Raw genomic sequence first — 19,238 nt, forward strand, 5'->3', positions numbered from 1 at the left:
TTTTTTTTTTTTTTTTTTTTGCCTTAATTTCAGGATTTTTTTTTCCTTTTGGTTTTTCGAGACAGTGCTTCTCTGTAGCTTTGGAGCCTGTCCTGGAACTAAGTCTTGTAGACCAGGCTGGCCTCAAACTCACAGAGATCCGCCTGCCTCTGCCTTCCGAGTGCTGGGATTAAAGACGTACGCCACCACTGCCCGACTTAATTCAGTATTGTATATAACTAATTTTGTTTTTATTTAATGGAACTAATAATAATTATTATTATTTTTAACCATTGGTTTGTTGAAGTTTTTTTGTGTATTTTTCTTTTCTTTTAATACATTCTTCTCTCATACAACACATCCCATTTTCAGGGAAATTATTTTTCATTGGTGGTGAGTTTATCCAAGGATGTACTTTGAGATATACTTTCTACTTTGAGATAACTGAAAACTCAAAATTCCCTCTGCTAGTTTTTCAGTTAGTGTCCAGCAGGTGTCTCTGTGTTCCTTTGGAGACTCTAGACTGTCAGCCTGTTGAGACAGTTCCTTTTGTCTTGATGCAGTGCAGGGAAACAGCCATGGGGATAGATCCAATGATCATGGGGGCTGACTGTGATTCAGTTGCAGTCTCTGACACAGGTTCTTGTTTATGTGCTAAGAAAAAAAAATAGACTCAGTTTCCCATGGCAGGTTTGATTAATTTGGTGGAGACTTGATTTCCTATTGGCAATCTGTAGTCCGTCAAAAATTTCACTGTAAGTTGGAGATTTTAGCCATTCTGAGTATCTCAAAGTAAAAGGAGTTACCTTTGTCCTAAGGCAAATTCCCCCCAAGTTAGTCTTGGGTGTTATCATTACCGGGGCATAACTTTTCATTACATTTGTAAATAAAAATGTACAGGCTAGGCAAGTGCTGGATTGCTGAGTTACATGTCATCGTTTTGTTTTTGAAACAGGGTCTTACAAAGTTGCCCAGGCAAAAAAATCGAATTTAGTCTGTAATTTAGGCAGGCTTTGAACTTGTGACCTTCCTGTCCTGGACTATCTATTGGGTGGGAGTGCCTCTAAGCCTTACTGCCATTTAACTTTTTGTGTATCCCCAGAAGCACAGACCCCAACAGAAAGTCTCACAGAGGCTGAAGATGTAAAACAGAAGGAAGAAAAGGAGGGGAGTCAGTCCATAGTGCCCCCTGAGCCTGCAAAGTCCCCTGGTGAGTTGCTTATTCCCCCAGCTTCATGATCCTGATTGGGGTGGTACTTGTCTTTGTAGGGTGGGCCATTTAAAACAAGGCACAACTCTCCATCTTGGGTTCAGTGGGAACTCTCAAGGTTATCATAGATTTTGTTTTTACTGTTGGGTTTACTGTTTGTATGAGGGAAAAGAGGAAAGAGCCCTCAAATAATTGTGCTTTTAGACATCAGAAGTGCCAATCAAATACAGTGAACTGAGTAGGTATTTATTAAGAGTGACATCTAAATTTAGTTATAAGATTCAGAAGCAGGAGGGCCTTGGAGGCCATGGTGCAGCTTCTGTGCCCTGGTGTCCTTGAGATCCTTGTGTCATAGGTGACGTTTACAAGGACAGTTTTAAGACATACTTGGATCTGGTTTCCTACAAGTGCAAGAAAAGTGAGACTGTTCAAATCACACTAAGGTTTTAGTTATTTTTTTTTGTGGTCCTGGTGGTGGAGCGCAGAGCCTGGCACATCCTAGGCAAGGGTTTAACACATCTCAGACCTCTGTTAACACACTGAGCCATACCTCAGCCCTCTAACTAGTGGGTTCTTGGCAAGTGCTCTGCTGCTGAGCCACACCCCCAGCCCCACTCTGGGGATTTTAGGCAGGAGGAGCTCTACCATTGAACCATCCCCTAGCCCCCCATTGGGGGATTCTAAACAAGTCCTCTACCACTGAGTCACACCCCCAGCTCTATGTTTCTGTTTGTCTGAGACAGGATCTTCCTATATCCTCCTGCCTTGGTGTCCCGAATGGCTGGGATTTCAGGCAGATGCTGGGTGTCGAGGTTTCTTTTCACTGCCAGTTTAGCTGTGCTTTCATTAGCACTGTGGAGTGAACATTACATAACGGATGGAAAAAGGTCGGGATTGTTCGATTTTCCACTTCTAGGATACAGGGAAGTTGGTTTCTTAAAGTCTATAGGTAGAAACAGTTTCTTTCTATCACCTTTCTTACTTCAGAGTCAGAAGCCCTGCCAAAGACAGAGAACATTCCAGTGTGTAAGGCTGGCGTCAAACAGGATCCTCAGGAAGAGGAGCAGAGCAAACCTCCTGCTAGAAGTACCAAGACACTCAGCAGCTTCTTTGGTGAGCACCTCTCTCCCCTTGTTCCTCTGGGCTGTGCAGCCAGCAGATTGCAGACTCTGCTCAGGCAGTGCTGGCTGGACAAAGCTTGGAAGGTGGGACTGTCAGGAGTCAGGTCCTCTACTCCCTGTCTTCCCTTGCAGCTCCCCGGAAGCCAGCAGTGAAACCTGAAGTGAAACAAGAAGAGTCAGGTACTCCAAGGAAGGAAGAGACCAAGGGGTAAGTCGTGCCCAGGTATGAGAACGTCTAGGACATTCCCGTCTTCATCCCATGACTCAGCCCCAGCTTGGGCTTCCTACGCTCAGAGGGCTTGGGCATTGGTCAGTATTTTAGACATCTTTGGCCCCTGTTGCAAAGCCGTAGGATGCAGGCAGAATAAGAACTGCTCAGAGACAGAGTTTGCATATGCATTGATTGCTTGGCATCTTACCTGACTTCCAGCCAGCCTCCAAAGGATTGTCTGTCTGTCAAAGGACTGGGGGCACCTATGTGACACGGCAATGTAATCATGGGGATTTCTTACCTCTCTTACCTATCCACCCGTCAGAGTGATTATGCACTAACCCCAGAACAAAATCTCAAGCCCCTTTGCCAACTGGTCCCCACCCAGCACTCTGTCTTCAGTTCTTAGTACTCTGATTCCACCATCCTGCTTACCAGGTTGAGCACATGTTTCAGAAACAATAAGCATCTTCATTGGGCTCTCCTGAGGACCTCTTTGTCAGCCCTGAGTGGCTAATGGGTATGGACCACCTAGAGCCGCTTCTCTTTCCTGATAACTACTGTGAATTAGAGTTGTGGTTCTCGGCTGTTAAGTGATTGTTTTATTGTTATTGGACCATTCTTTTTTTTTTTTTTTTTTTCTTTCAAGACAGATTTCTCTGTAGCTTTTGAGCCTGTCCTGTAACTTGCTCTGTAGACCAGACTGGTCTCGAACTCACTGAGATCTGCCTGTTTCTGCCTCTCGGATGCTCAGATTAAATGCGTGCGCCACTACTGTCCATCATGATTAGGCCATTCTTATATCACCAGTTATGAACACAAGAAAATTTGTTGAATGGACGGGCAATCAGGTGGATAGGTGGATAAGAATCCTACAAAGTAATGGGATTAGACCCCATTCTTGCTTTACTCAAAACCATGTGGGCTGGGGTTGTAACTCAATGGTAGAGGATTTGTTCAGAATCATTGTCCAGTGAGGGCCTGGTGGCAAGGCTCAGTGGTAGAGCACCTGCCTAGAATCCACCAGCAAGGAGCTGGATATGGCTTAGTAGAACCACTGCATAGGATTCCCCCTCTCACCCCTGCAGTGAGGGGCTTGGAGTGTGGCTCATTAGTAGAGCACCTATCTAGAATCAATCAGTGAGGCAGTAGAGGCTCAGTGGTAGAGCTCCTGCCTATTTCTACCAGTGAGGAGATGGTATTGGTGGCCTTTGGCCTTATGAGTCAGCTAAAACACAGTAGAAACATTCCTCAGAGTTACCCAATTTTATTTCTCCTTTGCCTTCATAGAACCCTGGATCCAACAAACTACAATCCTTCCAAGAGTAACTACCATCCTATTGAAGATGCCTGCTGGAAACACGACCAGAAGTAAGGAGTTAGCTGTCTTACTTCTGTACTGTGACTGTGGGAGGCTGTGACTTTGACCTCTTTGGAAGGTCTGTAACATCTCTCCCATCTCTATTTTGGGGACACAGCACCATAGGAAGGGATAGTGGATAGTTGCCTCTGCATTTTGGTATTGTCAAGGCTATCCCCTAGGAGGGTGTGAGGAGGCAGGTTGGATACAGGATATGTTGGCCTATTCAAATGGTTCTCGCATCTCTTTTCTTTCCCAGGGTTCCTTTTCTTGCTGTGGCCCGGACATTTGAGAAGATAGAGGAGGTTTCTGCTCGGTAATTAATTATTCAGGTCTGGGGACAGGTGCTCTGTGGCTCTGTCTAGAGCATGGCATTGTGTGCTGCCTTCTTCCTTGCGGTCCTTCCTCATCTCTTCTCCCCATCACTGTCACTGTCCATTCACAAAAATGGCTCACATCATTTTGAGGCCCAGCCTCAGAAGACTCTCGGCATCATTTCTTTTTTTTGAGACAGGGTCTCTCTATGTAGCCCTGGCTGGCCTGAAGTTACTATGTGGACCAGGCTGGCCTTGAACGCAGAGATTGCCTACCTTTGTCTTCTCAGTGCTGGGATTAAAGACATGTGCCACAACAGAATCGTTTCTAATGTCATATTCTCTTGATCTAAGTGGGCCCAGGTCCAACCTGTGCTCAAAGATAGCTGTGACTGTAGCTCAACACAGAAATCTTACACTTAATGCATCGTGAGAACTTGCACTGTTCTCGAGTGTGGACTTTGCAGTGTCAAAGATTGAATGTGCCTGTTTGAGAAACAAGGGTCAGCCGGATCTGCAGGGTTAGGAAACAGATTCTAGGAATTACAGGAAATGTTTCTCACCAAGTGATTTCAGTCTTGCTTCCACATCTCAAGTGAGTGTAGTCTAATCTTGGTTACAGAGAGGGTGACCTTGCTTGCCACACTTCCCCTGCAGAGCTTTCCCTCCCAGTGATGCACAACATCAGCATCAGTAGTCCATGGTGGCTCCTTCGCCTCTCTCCCCAGTCCTGTCCCTTTCTGGACTTTCTCCTAGGGCTTTCTTCTGTGGTATAAGTGTTATGGGGTATACTCGTTCTGCCTGTGCTTGTTTGATCAATCTCATTTTTACTTCTCCATGTTGGCTTAAGCTTTTCTGGAATATTTAAATTTTCCTATAACATTCCTTCATTTTTATACATCTTTAGGCTGTCCTCAATGCTTTGTCCTTAGAAATGTTTCCTTGGGAATGTTTAAGAACTTCCCATGGAGTGTAACCCTACAGTGAGGAGATGGAGGACATGGGAAGGGCCTGGAGTACCAGAAAGTGGTTTTTATAGCAGCAGCTGGTGAGGTGGTCAAGGGGACAGTTAACATTGCTCTGCTTCCTGGCTTTGTGCCCATGGCAGGTGGCTTGGTCTACCTCTCTGAGACTCGGTTTCCCCATGAATAAAGGAGAGAACATACATCTCTGCCTTCTGTGGAGACTGAATTTATCAACATGACATAGGGGAGACATTAGCTTTTGGAGAATCTCATACATTATCTATTTAGAAGGAACTGCAGTTGGCTGACCTGACCCATAGCCTAAAATCATGGGGTACAGGGTTATCCGATTTGTTTGTTTCATTTTTAAAAGGTTTTTGGGAAGATTTTTTAGAAAACCTTCAAAAGTAATTGAGTGTCGTCATATATCTGGACTACTGGCTTCCTTTGTGTTGATGTCTTTTTCGGGCTTTGGTCAGAACCAAGATGGTCAGAATCAAGATGGCAACACAAGGCTGTTAGAGATTCCTGCCTTCGTTTGCATTGTGATACCCATTTCTGTTCGGGTTTCTTGTCTGGGGTTCCTGCCTGTGGTGTTTAGCTGGCCTGTCCGCAGGCATCCCCTCCATCTGTCTCTGTCCTTTGTGACCTTGATACTTGCTGAAAGTTTTGGCCACTTGGGTGAAGGTCTCACTTTGGATTTGTAGTATGTATCCTCAGAACTAGTTTCAGACAATGCTTTCTCACTACATATAATGTCATTGATCTAGTCCCCTATTAGCTGGTCCCAAAGCTGAATGCCTGGCTTTTCCACTATGCAGCTTCCCTCTTAGCAACCTTGTGGAAATTTCCTGTTCCTTTTCTTATATCCACCCACTGTTTCACCTCTGCTGCTGTCCCAGGGTGGCAGAAACAGATTGCCATTTGGTGAATTAAAACAATAGAAAATGATTTTCTCACAACTCCAGAAGCCTAAAGTGGTGGCAACCATTTGGTTGTTGGTTGGCAGGTTGACTCCTCTTCAGACTTGGGGAGAGAACCTGGCACAATTTCTCCCAGCTTCTGGGACTCCAGCCAACCTTCGCATTTCTAGGCTTGTATTATTACCACCTTCTCTTTCTCTGTCCTATTCTTTGAGAGACCTTGGGATTAGGGTTCACTCTAATCCAGCATGTTTTCCTCTCTATCCTTAATCCTACCTACAAAGTTCTTATTTCAAGATACGTCCCATTCTGGAGCTGAGTAGATAAGGGTTTAGGAAGGAAGGTGTCTGCACATTCCAACATCTGTTGTAAGAAAACACAGCCTTTCTTTAAAATTAGTTGTTTTTGTCACAGGTCTCATGTAGCTCGTACTGCCCTTGATTTGCTCTTTCTGCCTCCACCTCCTGAGTAGTAGGATTAGAGGTGTGTCTCTGTGCTCAGTTTGTGTGGGCATTTGTGTATGCTGTGCAAGCATTCTACCAACTGGACTACATCCCCAGCCTACACGGCCTCTTCAGTTAGGCCATGTAAGCCAGGCAAATAGGAAGCCCACAGTTTGTGTTTGTGTCACCATAACCAACATTTCGTAGGCACCCTGGCCATCATTTTCAGTGGCTGAGTGTCCTGGAGTGGACAACCTCGGCCTGAACCTCAGCCTGAACCTCAGCCTGATGCTTCATGACCTTGGGCAAGTCTCATTCTTTCCATGCCTGTTTCTCTCTTGTAAACTGGGGATAATGATGCCACCTATTTCAGAGGGGACAAATGGTGGAAAGGGTAAACCAGCACCCTCTTGAGGAAGTGTCTGTACGTGGCGGCTGTTCCGTTAGTGATTACTACCATCTTCATTGTCCTTTTCACAGTTATCCTCCATAGGCAAGCTGTCACTGTTTCCTTGGCTCTTTGTCCCTCTTCTTTCTATTGTTGCTTTTGCCCACCCCCTCACTTCCTGGGATCCTAAACCTTGAGATAGGTGGACATACTCCAACTCTTTCCTCTAGCCTCAAGATGGTGGAGACACTGAGCAACCTGCTACGCTCTGTGGTGGCCCTGTCACCCCCAGACCTGCTCCCTGTCCTTTACCTCAGCCTCAGCCGCCTTGGGCCACCTCAGCAGGGACTAGAGCTGGGCGTTGGTGATGGTGTCCTCCTCAAGGCAGTTGCCCAGGCCACAGGTAGGAGGCCCCAACAGGAGGTGACACTTGGAGGGTGTGAAGAGGTTGGGAGTGGGACAGGGTAGAGGAAGAGGCCAGTGGGGAAGAGTACTTGACAGGACCAGATTTTTAAGATCTGGGTAGTACAGGGTGTGGAGGCCCAGCCTGTTGGGACAAGAGCTGTGGATGGAAAGGAGGGGTGAAGACAGGCAATGGGACAAACTCAGCCGTTGAATTGCCGTGACTGCTTGCCTGTCCATCTTGCCAGCCTCCTGTTCGTACCTCAAGTGTACCATAATGTGACTCTGATTTAACCATAATCAAGGTTAAGGCACAGCCCATATTTTTATTGCTATTTTTGAAAGGTAGAACAACAGAAACAGAAACAAAATAAACAGGAGGCTGGAGACTATTAGAGACTAAGAGACTAAGATTTGAACAGGAAGCCCTTTTCACTCTTCATTGACTTCGTCCCATCCCATGGATTTTAGTCCCGTCCACTCGTGCCCCTGAGTCTGGGTGTGTTCACTCAGCTGCTTGTCTTCCTCTGAGTGGCTGTTGTTTAGCCTTCTTCTGTACTAAGGAAGTGATCTGTAGGAAACGGGAAACTCCACAAGCCCAGATAGCTGGAGAAGCATCCAGCCATTGAAGGGAGACAGGTAGCCACACAATGTCTCCATCCCCTTTCCTTCCCTACTGTCTCCTCCATCAAGGTCGTCAGCTGGAGTCCATCCGGGCTGAGGTAGCTGAGAAGGGTGATGTGGGACTGGTGGCCGAAAACAGCCGCAGCACTCAGAGACTCATGCTGCCCCCACCTCCACTCACCACCTCCGGGGTCTTTACCAAATTCTGTGACATTGCCCGGCTCACTGGCAGTGCTGTAAGTGGAGCGGAGTGGCTCATCCCAACACCCAGATATCCTCGGACCTAAAGCAAAGCATGTGGAGGGGACTGTGTGCTTTGACTGGGGAAGCTGAGTGTTCTTTTCTGCTTGTGTGGTTCACAGTGTCTCATCCTGTTCTCTGGAGACCCTGGAACCTAATGCCATGCCTCCTGGGTGGGGAGGGCAGAACTCTTGTTAATGCTTGTTGGATAAAGGGAGAGAGGCAGAGAGCTAGTTCATGTCAGAGCAAGAGGCTACAACAGGTGGTAGTGGTGGCGGTAGTGGTGTGGCAGTTTTTCCAAAGCTGAAGATTGTCTGGTTCCTTCTCTGATGGTGCTGTGCCTGTTCTCCACTTTTTCAGTCCATGGCTAAGAAGGTGGACATCATCAAGGGCCTTTTTGTCGCCTGACGCCACTCAGAAGCCCGATTCATTGCCAGGTAAACATGGGGCTCATGAGACTGGGGGAGGCATATGGGCGTAGTGGTGAGCACCTGGCAGCCCCAGGTGCTTTAAAAAACCTGACTGCCTTCTGATGAGAAAAGCACCAACAGTTCTGACTTTGCATAGGAATCCTTGTTAGTTACTTTTGCATTACTGTGGTCAAACTGCCTGGTGGAGGAAAGGAGTATTTTGGTTCATGATTTGGAAGGTTTGGGTTCATCATGGTGGGGAAGGCATGATAGGGTGTGTGGCAACAGGAGTGTGTGTGTGTGTGTGTGTGTGTGTGTGTGTGTGTGTGTGTGTGAGAGGCTCCTCATATTATAGCAGACAAGGAAACAGTAAGACTAGAACCAAGGCATGCATAATCTGCTGCACAGTGACCTAGTGGCCTGCTTCCATTGGCTAGGCCCAGTTTCCTGAAGTTCCCACAGCCTACCAAAATAGCACCACCAGCTGTGGACAAGCATTGAAATGTGAGCTTGTAGGGAACATTTCTTTCTTTTTATTTTACTTTAATTGTTTTTATTGAACTATATACATTTTTCCCATTCCCCTTCCTTCTCTTCTCCCCTTCTATCCTCCCCCTGTTCGTGGGGAATATTTCTTATTAAACAATAATAATTTACTTTTATGGGTGAACTCCCCTGCACTGGTTATCCTACCTAGAGAAGCTCAAGGGTAAATTCTGTGATTGATTACTTATGTCTGCCTTGGCCTGAGTTCAACATAAAACTATCATGATGGTAGAAGGAAAGTCACTGACCTCTCTTGAAGTGTGTCTTGAAACAATTTCTTAGGTGCTCTGCTTTGTACCTACTGTTTGATGGCGTCAGTTTTCCCAGCCACTCTGCAGGTAGAGCCTGCGGTTGATAGAGGTGGAGGTGCAGGCGGTTTAGCTACCTGTGTAGTGACTGGCTTAAAGCACAGCCTAGGCTGGGTCAGGTTCTTGACTGTGACACCCACTAGCAGAGTCTTCTCTGTGACTTTCCATCCTCAAGCCCATACCCTGTCACTTGTGAGGTTCCTGCTTCCTTCTCCCAGGGATAAATAGTGGTCATGGCCATTCCTGACTGGCTTTAGTTTCCTTGTCATTTAGGGGTTATGTGATAATTTTGGGTTCCTTTGAAGCTATGAAGATAGGACATTGAAGAAGTTCCACAAAAGGTGGAGATTGGGGAGATTGGGTAGACAGGAGCAGGCAAACTGTAGAGGGCAAAACTAGAGAGTAGCCAGCCTGCTCACCCCTGATGCTTTTTCCTCAGGTCCTTAAGTGGACGGCTGCGCCTTGGGCTGGCTGAGCAGTCGGTCTTGGCTGCACTTGCCCAGGCTGTGAGCCTCACACCCCCTGGCCAAGGTGAGTAGTTCTGGCCTATTTTTATGCCATCACTGTTTTCTCAGGGCTTCCCTTCTCCATCTGTTGCCTGATTCTCCTCTGAATGCTCTTGGGCAGCTTACCTCATTCCTTTCCCTGTCACATACCACATACTGCCCTCTGGGACCATGGACCCTGGAGTAGCTGAGGGCCATGTTCATCACTAAGCTGCTGGTGGGTCTTTTCGTAGAATTTCCCCCTGCTGTTGTGGATGCTGGGAAGGGCAAGACAGCAGAGGCCAGAAAGATGTGGTTGGAAGAACAAGGCATGATCTTGAAGCAGACCTTCTGGTGAGATGTGGGGATGGGGCAGAGTGATGGCCAACACGTGAGTGACTGACATGGGTCTAACAACAAGGGACCATGATCATGACAGGGATGACACTGGGTTGTGAGCAGCGAGAGGCAGGCGCTGACTGCCTGTGGGGCTGCAGGCACAAGACTCCCTAAGGTACCCAGAGAAGAGACTGGTGACCACTCATAATAGATGTTACAGGCACAGAGAGGATTAGGGCTCTGTAGTGAGCCACATAGAGGGACTTTCGTTAGCAGCTGACCAAGGACCTTTGAGTTGGTAACCATGCTAGAGGAAAGAGAGCAGTGAGTGGTTCCATAAATATCCCCAAGGCACCTGCCCTGGGTACTGGGCGCACAGCAGTCATGAGTTTCTTAGAGATCTCCCAGTGGCTCAGCCTCTGGAGGCCCTATGATCTGCCAGACTCTGTCTGTGAATAAGTCAGCAATAGCCTTGAGTGGGACACAGTTACTGCTCTCAGGACATGAGCAAAGGGAGGTGGAGGATACATGCTAGGGAGCCAATCAGCATGTTGTATGGTGACTGAGAGTAGGACACATAGTGACGAGGAGTTGGGGACATGGTCACAGTGAAGCAGAGGTGTTCAGGAGCCCAGGGCTGGTATCTCTGTACTTGGACTTGCATAAAGACAAGACAGTTTTCAAGTTCTAGAAAGAACCTCTATGGGCTGGACATGGTCGTACACCTGAAATCTCAGTACACACTTGGAATCTCAAGTTATAAGCCAGCTTGGGGTATGTAGCAAGATCCTGTCTTATAAAATCAGAGTGGGAATGTGTCTTAGCAGTTGAGTGCTTGCCTAGAATCTATCAATGAGGGGCTAAGAGCATGGCCTCAGTGATACAGTGCTTGCCTAGAATCCACATTTTAGAAACCCCTAATCTGCCTAGATCCATCCTGATCTGGGTTGGGGGTGTGACCCAGCAACAGATCATTTCCTTCACATGCTTAAGACCTTGGGTTCTACCTCTTCACCCAGCACCAAGGAAGAAAACAAAAGACCTTGTCATCTTGTTTTCTTCTCTCTAATCCTTTCCTAGTGAGGTGCCTGACCTAGATCGAATCATCCCTGTGCTGTTGGAACATGGGCTGGAACGTCTCCCAGAGCACTGCAGGCTGAGCCCAGGTACCATGCCATGAGCCCTTGAAGCTGGGACTGCTATCCTGCATTGAGCCGGTGTGAGCAGCTGCACCCAGATAGCTTCTGAGTACTTGTTCCATTTGCCGAGACCCTTTCCTTTTTCTCTGAGCTCTCCCTTATAACTTAGTGGAACATGGGCTACAGCAACAAAGTTTCCCCAGAAGGCAGTGGCTTGGCCAAGGAGAATTTGCCTACATATTCAGAGGTGGCCATGGCAGCGTGTGTCTGTGCTTCAGTGGTCATTCAAGGACCTGGGTTCCTTTTTTTTGTCCCTCTGCTATCTTGAAGCTGTTGCTCTAAAGCCTATATGATCAGGGAAAGAGGGGAGCTAATCATGTTGCTCATAAAGAATGTGACTGATGTGACCATATACTGTTCTTTATTGGGGACCTCTGAGTGCCAGCCTCAGTGTCCCCTTGGGGTTCAGAACAAGAATTATAGCAGGTGTGGGACTTTGATTTGAGGGTGAAAATGAACTCTCCACTACATATTTTTCTGCATCAGTTTATTCTTTTCCTTCTGTTCTTCTGTAAAGTTTCCAGTTTTTATATCACACAAAACAAAGACAATTCCCTGAGCTTGGATGTCTCTTTATCTTTGAAAGTCCCGAATGTGATCTATATGAAAGACTCCTTTCCTGACTACATGTCCTCCAAATGGAAGATAGTTGCAGGGAGGTGGCTTCTGATGTATCTCAGGGAGTGAAGTGGAGGTTAGACTATGGGAACCAAGTCTAAATTTCCCACTGGAGGTCCCACAGGAAGGATGATTCGATCCAGGTCAGGCACCTCACTAGGGGGGATGACCCAGTATACCAGTACATGGGAAAGAGTCGTGCCCACTTGTCTATACTCTGCTGAATCTTACATCAAGGGAGAGTGCTTATGATTTCACAAGAGATTCACTGTGAGAATCAGTTGATATGCAAAAGGTGGTAGGCCCAGCACCATGTGAACTGGTTTTGCCTCCATGAGAATACTTTTGTTGTGCTTGGTCAGCCTTCTGCCTTATCCACTGAAATCTCACTACATGATTCCTGTGGACTGCAGAAGCTCTTATTATTACTGATTACATATTTTTCTGCATCAGTTTACATCAGTTTATGATTACAGGAATAATAAGAAAGGCTGGTATGGGGACCCAAGTGTCTCTTCTAAAATGCGGGTGTTCCTCCCCTTGACATGATGGCAGGAGAAGAAAGTAGTAGGTCCTGGGCACATTGGTAGCCTTTGCCTCTCCCTCTAATTCCTTGATTGATCACCTTCCCTCTGCCATTCTAATTTGCTTTCTTCTCCTCCCAGGGATCCCTCTTAAACCAATGCTGGCCCATCCCACTCGGGGTGTCAGCGAGGTACTGAAGCGCTTTGAGGAGGTGGACTTCACCTGCGAGTATAAATATGATGGGCAGCGGGCACAGGTATGGGTTAAGCACAGTCCTTCCTGTGTGAGGAAGATACTCAGTACAGGTCCTGAATGGTACAGTCCTCTTTTTGGCTTTAATCTCCCGTCTGTTCAGTGAGTGCGGTACCTATCTCCAGCTTATGGCAAAATGGGGTTGCTAGAAATTCTGACCCACAGAAGGGTCATCAGGAGATGCTGACTCCCTTGGTGCTTGGTGAATACAATATGATTTATGGTTGCCATTCTGGGAGGTCCTTGTGTGATCTTAGTGCAGTGACAGGCATGTACCTCCTGGGACCAATGCATTGGTGCTGAGGAAGTGTGCTGTGGCTTTTCTGTATCTGTGGAATTTGGCACTAGTTTGGCGTTTATCACATGAGGAAGGGATAGCACATGAGGTGAGTGATACCTGAGGCTTTGCGGCAGTTGGATTCCACATGTGCGGCCTCAGCAGTGAGTCGTCAAAATAATACTGAGAAGACAACCAGAAAATAGTTTATAATAGTGGTCATGATTATAAACATATACATTTATATGTTAAAGATACCATACATGTGAGATGGCATGTATATATAAAACCCTGCTTAAATTTTGTGACCAGACAGCATTCAAACAACTAAGCCAACAGTAGAATCCAGAATGGTTCAATTGTAGCACAACTCATGACAGGTCTGGTTGCATTCAGCAAGGTGGATGAGCTTTCAAAGAAAGGGAGGTGGGGAAATGAGAAGTCAGAAGCAATGAAGGCAGGCAACCAGGCTGGTGAAATGACTCAGTAGGCAAGATGCTTTCCCAAGCCTGATAACCTGAATTCGATCCCTAGGACCCACATGGTGCAGGGGGAGAACTAACTTCCTCTGCTTGTTCTCTGACTTCTACACTCAACAGTATGGTAAATCTTGTGCACACATGCACACAAGCATGCACATGCATACACACATTATATAAATGTTAAAAGAAGAAGAAGATGGTAGATGCCATACACAGGTTACAAGTACCAGGGCACTTAAGATGATTTGCTCAGATCTATGTAGTATCTCACTGAGCTTCCCAAACTTACCAGTGAAGGTGGGGTCTGAAGACAGTGCCACACAGGAAGGGCTTGCCTGACTTTCTCTCCCTTCCCTGTGATGGTAGATCCATGTTCTGGAAGGTGGAGAGGTGAAGATCTTCAGCAGGAACCAGGAAGACAACACAGGAAAGTACCCTGACATCATCAGCCGCATCCCCAAGGTGAGTGTCTGCCTGCTGAGCTGTGGTATAGACCTCTCTGGACCAACTTTACTTGGGGCTTACTAGGAGACTAACAGATGTGTAGCAGCCTTGCTTCAGTATGGCCAGAGCAGATGTTGCTTATTTTTGCAGTCTGGAGGCAGGTGATTCAAGGCTGTTCTGACTCCACTGTCCTTGCATCCTATTCTTGTCTCCCTGCAGCTGCCACACTTCCAGATAGAAACAAAGGGAAAAGGAGGTTCTAGGCTATGTCTCACCCAGCCCAGGGGAAGTTAATGCTTTCTTAGACCCCTACTCCTACCCCTGGCCCCCTTGGCTTCAACTTATGAGCACTGTTTAGAACAGGTTCTGATTAACACCCTTAGTAGAATCCTGGATCAGTCTGAAGCCTGTCCAGTAGTGAGGCCAAGAGAGGACCTAAAGGGCACTGGCCTATGAGCAGCTGCGGCTTTACAAGTAGCTCAGAGGGAGAGCAGGGCTAGGCCTTGGCCCAGGAGTTTTTCTGTTGTTCCTCCATGTTGGGAATTGAACCCAAGTCCTCTGTAAGAACATCAAGTGCTCTTAACCACTGAGTGTTGTAATAGGAGCGGCGGGGCTGCGTCCCTAGCACCCCGGCCGCGTGGCTAGCTTATGCCCGAAATAACACACAAACTGTATTCATTTAAACACTGCTTGGCCCATTTCTATCTAGCCTCTTCTCGGCTAACTCTCGCACCTGGACTAGCCCATCTCTAGTAATGTGTGTGAGCACCCCAAGGTGCGCTTACTGGGAAGATTCTAGCCTCCGTCCATCCTGGGTCGGAGCTGCCTGGGAGAGCAGAGCATGGCGTCTCTGCTCCAGAGAGCAGAGGTGTCGTGTCTCTCCGGGAGCAGAGCAGAGTCTGACCTCACTTCCTCTTCCTCCCAGCATCCTATTCTGTTTACTCCTCCCACCTATGTTTTAACCTATCAGGGCCAAGGAGTTTCTTTATTGCTTAACCAATGAAATCAACAGATTGATATATGACACTCCCACATCAACTGAGCACATCTTGGTTTTCTTATTTCCTGGAAGTACCCTTATGGAGCATGTTTTCTGTGCACATTCACTCAACAAATGTTGATTAGGCATTTGCTATGTTCTGTAGCCTGTGGTAGGTAGCACAACCAGGGCTTGCTGCCTTCATTAGAGGGGCACACTATAGACTCGAAGAAAAGGTCTAGTATCTGTGACCCTGAATAAGAACCATAACTGACTGGGACATTGCTTAGTGTTCGAACAATGGCCTAGAGTCTACCGATGAGAAACTGGGGGTGTGACTTAGCAGTGGAGCACTTTTCTTGAGTCCACCAGTGAAGGCTGAAGGCATGCCACTCTTGGCATGTAGTCCTGAAGGCCCTATGTTTAATTCCTTTCCCTGAGGGAAAAGGAGATTTGAATTGGACATTCTTGAATTGTCATGCAGTGTCTTAAACCATACAGCTAGCTCTGGGATGTAACATGAAAGGCAACCCCTGGCATTGTACCAGTGTTTTAGTGAGGGAAAAGAAGGCTTCCCAGGGAAGGCAGACCATAGGAAAGAGGGTAAGGAGGAAGGCAGACATTGCATAGGGAGCTGGGTATGCAAAGGCCCAGTGCTGTGAGATACCTGCCCCTCAGAGACACAGGCCAGCTGATTTGCTGAAGTGAAGAGAGGACTGGGGCTGATGAAGAGTTCTCCAGAGCCCAAAGAAGTGATACCACTTTTAATAGTAAGCCTAGCAGTAATAATCAGGGTTTGTGAAAGTCACCTTGGCTGCTGGCCAGAGATGCTATTGTAGAGTGCAGGATTGGAGCCCAGTAGTTGGGGTGGCTGAGGCAGGGTGTGGTTAGGTGGAGGCTCAGAGACCTCAGAGGGGAACCTCAAGGGTTCAGGGGAAGTTGAATGTGGTTGGAGGAAGAGGGAAGTTTCTCTGTGGGTGCTGCTGCCAAATGATAAGTCACCAGGAAAGCTAGTGCCCCTTAGTGAGGACTCAGGAAGGTCTTTGTATCTTGCTGAGGTCAGTTGTGGTTCATGAGAACAATGGAGGGAAAAGGGATTCATTGGCCTGCGTCTGTCTTTTGACCTCTATCCTCACTTTGCAGATTAAACTCCCCTCTGTCACTTCTTTCATCCTGGACACTGAGGCTGTGGCCTGGGATCGGGAAAAGAAGCAGATCCAGCCATTCCAAGTGCTCACCACTCGAAAGCGCAAGGTAGCATCAGCCCATCAACTCCCTGTTGCATTGCCGCACTCTGTCTCTTTCCTCCCGGTCCTGACTTTGGGTCCTGCCTGGCCCCCTAAGGGTCAGAGTGAATCTGGATGTGGATCTCCTAGCCTTGGCGTAGTGACTACCATCATTCCAGCCATCGCAGTCTCACCCCAGGATCCCAGTTAAGAAAGATAGAAGGGTCCTTTTCCTATATCTCTATGAAAGGCCTATTGGGGAGGCCACACATCCGTTACCGCAGATGGCTTTTCTTTCATATCTAGTTGGCTAGAATTGTGGCATTTTTGTCATCATTAGCTAGCAGCAGGGGAGGGTGGAAAGCAAATCATGCAGTGAAGGAGAATGAAGTCAGGATTTCCCAGAAGCCATCCTCACTCAGGACTTGTGTCCTTCTCTGGGGAGAGGGGCATGATGGGATAGGGCACAGAAGGTCACCTCCCCTTCCCTCATGCCTGTTCTTTATTTTGTTACTAGGAGGTGGATGCATCGGAGATACAGGTGCAGGTGTGTCTGTATGCCTTTGATCTCATCTTCCTCAACGGAGAGGTGAGTTCTGCTCTGTGACAGGTGACCACACAGAGTGGCAGGTTGGAGTGAGTTTGGAGCTGTCTCTGGCTCCCATTTCTGATTCTGCTCCATCACTGAGCTGCTGTGTCTTGCTCAGGCAGTGGCTTTCTAAGTGTGGGCTCAATAGGCCAGAGGCCCCCAGACCTCTTGCAGTGATTTTGAGGTCTCCTCATGCAGTTTTACATCTCTATGATAGAAGTGGAGTTTTCTCTCAGTGATTTTAGAAGCAGTGGAAAAACCAGCCTATGTTCTGTTGAGCAAAAGAGTCCGCATACTGTTAATCAGCCAGTGCCTCTCTTCACACTATTTTTAAGTAGATATGTGTTTTATAATATACACTGTCTGGAGGTGTGCAGGTGTAGTACATTGGTAGGGTACTGCCTGGCTCGCTCAAGGCTGTAAGCTCTGTTTGCAGAACATAAAAAGGGGAAAAAAATAAGTGCTATTTTGACATATTGAATGCACTTTTTTTTAAATGAATTAACTATATTTTAAATTTCTGATATCGTTCATATCAAGAAGTAATGACCACCTCTTCCCTACCCCTAAATAGAAGCCCTTTGAAGAGAGTCCTCAAGTACTTTTTAACAAGTTGTGGCTCAGTGGTAGAGCCCCTGCGTAGAATCCCCCAGTGAGGGGCTGGAGCTCAGAAGTAAAGTACCTGCCTACTATTTATGAAACCATCTTATATCTCCAGTATCTGCTAAAAACATAAAAATTTTAAAAAAAAGCTATAAAGGGTTTTAAGAATGAAAGCTTGAAAATGGTCACTTAGGGAAGAAGCTGATGATTCCTGTCACAGAAATCGTTCTTAACCAGCCTGGAGAGAACTCCTCCTGTGTGCTCTAGGGGGTTGGGCTGAGTGACAAGATCTCCCATTCTTTTCTTAACTTCTCTTTCGATGTCTTCTGTCTGGGCAGTTCCAGTCAAATCTCTGTACCTGGTCCAGACCTGAATCTGTCACTGGGCTATGAGGAGAAATAATGGTCTATACATTTTTGGCTAATTGAGCCACAGAGTGCAGATTGTTTTGACCAGACAGATGAGTTTTAGAGAAGTAAGGTTAACAGAGGTTAGCTTTCCCATGGATAGATAACATCTTATTCAGGTTCTGTCTGTCTGGTCTGTGTTTATAAAGTTTGTATGTGTGTGATCTTGCTTCATCCTCCTGAGTTAGCAAGCAGGCATCAACCCCTACCTAACTTACTTCACCATTGCTTATAAAGGACCTTAACATGTATGAATTTTGATAACTGGGATGGGGGGGGGCTCCCAGACTCATTCCCATAGATATTGAGGGACCATTGCATTGATAATCACTTTCTCATTTCGAAGGAGATTCTCAGTCCTTCATTAGTGTGGGGATGATCCTTTTGAAAATGTGTATTAACTTCATGGCTCTAACCTTTGTTGGGTAGTATTAAAAATGACAAGAAATGGGGCCTACGAGACAGCATTTAGCATATAAAAGTGATTGCCTGGCAAGCTTTGTAACATGACTTCAGTCCCTGAAACCTGTGTTAAGTTGAGAGAACTGACTCCACAGAATTATCCTCTGACCTCCACACATATGCCATGGGTACCCATATCTTCATATTATGATAAACAAATTAATAATAGATAAACACTAAATTATAACTCCACAAAGTGTTCATTCTGGCTGGCTGGATGATGGCTTCCTATTAGGTAATCCTGAGTTGAGCATACTAGGGGGCTCTGCTTTTCTCTGATCCCTCCACCTGCAGTTAGAGTTGTGGCAGTCCTGCTGGCCGCTGGCTCCTTCTTCCTCAGCTTTCTGTAACCATGTGTTATGTGTGGCCCCTGTGTACACTGTCAAGGTCTGGGCTTTTTTTGTTTTTATTTCCTCAGTGTTGTCCACTTTCTCTCCTCAGTCCCTGACTCGCCAGCCCTTGTCTCGACGCCGGCAACTGCTCCGGGAAAACTTTGTGGAGACAGAGGGCGAGTTTGTCTTCGCCACCTCCCTGGACACCAAAGATATCGAGCAGATCGCTGAGTTCTTGGAGCAGTCGGTGAAGGGTGAGTACAACCAGATCTCTCTCAGGGTCTGAAACCTTTCTGTAGCCTGGGCTGGCCACGTTTCCATTTCCCAACCCCTGAGATTGGCCTGGAATCCTGCCTGCTCAGGCCTCATGAGCCACTGGTTCGCAACCAGGCTTCCATGTTTCCTACAGACTCCTGTGAGGGGCTGATGGTGAAGACCCTGGATGTTGATGCCACCTATGAGATCGCCAAGAGGTCACACAATTGGCTCAAGGTGATTCTGGCCTCTGTCTGGCCTCCCCAGTATGGATGTCTGTCCCCACTATGCAGCGGAGTCTCCAAACACTTCCTGTTTGA

The 19,238-nt window shown here is 47.0% G+C and overlaps 1 protein-coding gene across 1 annotated transcript in view; it reads left to right on the top strand.

Moving 5' to 3' along the window:
• The window catches only part of Lig1 (DNA ligase 1), a 35,992-nt gene that overhangs the window by 11,707 nt on the left and 5,047 nt on the right, over positions 1-19,238 (top strand). Inside the window, 17 exon segments of the mRNA XM_050132088.1 lie at positions 1,082-1,122; positions 2,221-2,302; positions 2,443-2,518; positions 3,812-3,892; positions 4,141-4,197; positions 7,145-7,317; positions 8,010-8,176; positions 8,541-8,617; positions 9,884-9,975; positions 10,184-10,283; positions 11,349-11,434; positions 12,751-12,866; positions 13,988-14,083; positions 16,188-16,298; positions 16,788-16,859; positions 18,773-18,917; positions 19,073-19,155. Of these exon segments, the coding sequence (XP_049988045.1) occupies positions 1,082-1,122; positions 2,221-2,302; positions 2,443-2,518; positions 3,812-3,892; positions 4,141-4,197; positions 7,145-7,317; positions 8,010-8,176; positions 8,541-8,617; positions 9,884-9,975; positions 10,184-10,283; positions 11,349-11,434; positions 12,751-12,866; positions 13,988-14,083; positions 16,188-16,298; positions 16,788-16,859; positions 18,773-18,917; positions 19,073-19,155 (1,655 nt within the window).

The sequence above is a fragment of the Alexandromys fortis genome, unplaced genomic scaffold (assembly GCF_014885135.2).
Source record: "Alexandromys fortis isolate MF-2015 unplaced genomic scaffold, M_Fortis_MF-2015_v1.1 scaffold_381, whole genome shotgun sequence".
NCBI classification, from domain to species: Eukaryota; Metazoa; Chordata; class Mammalia; order Rodentia; family Cricetidae; genus Alexandromys; species Alexandromys fortis.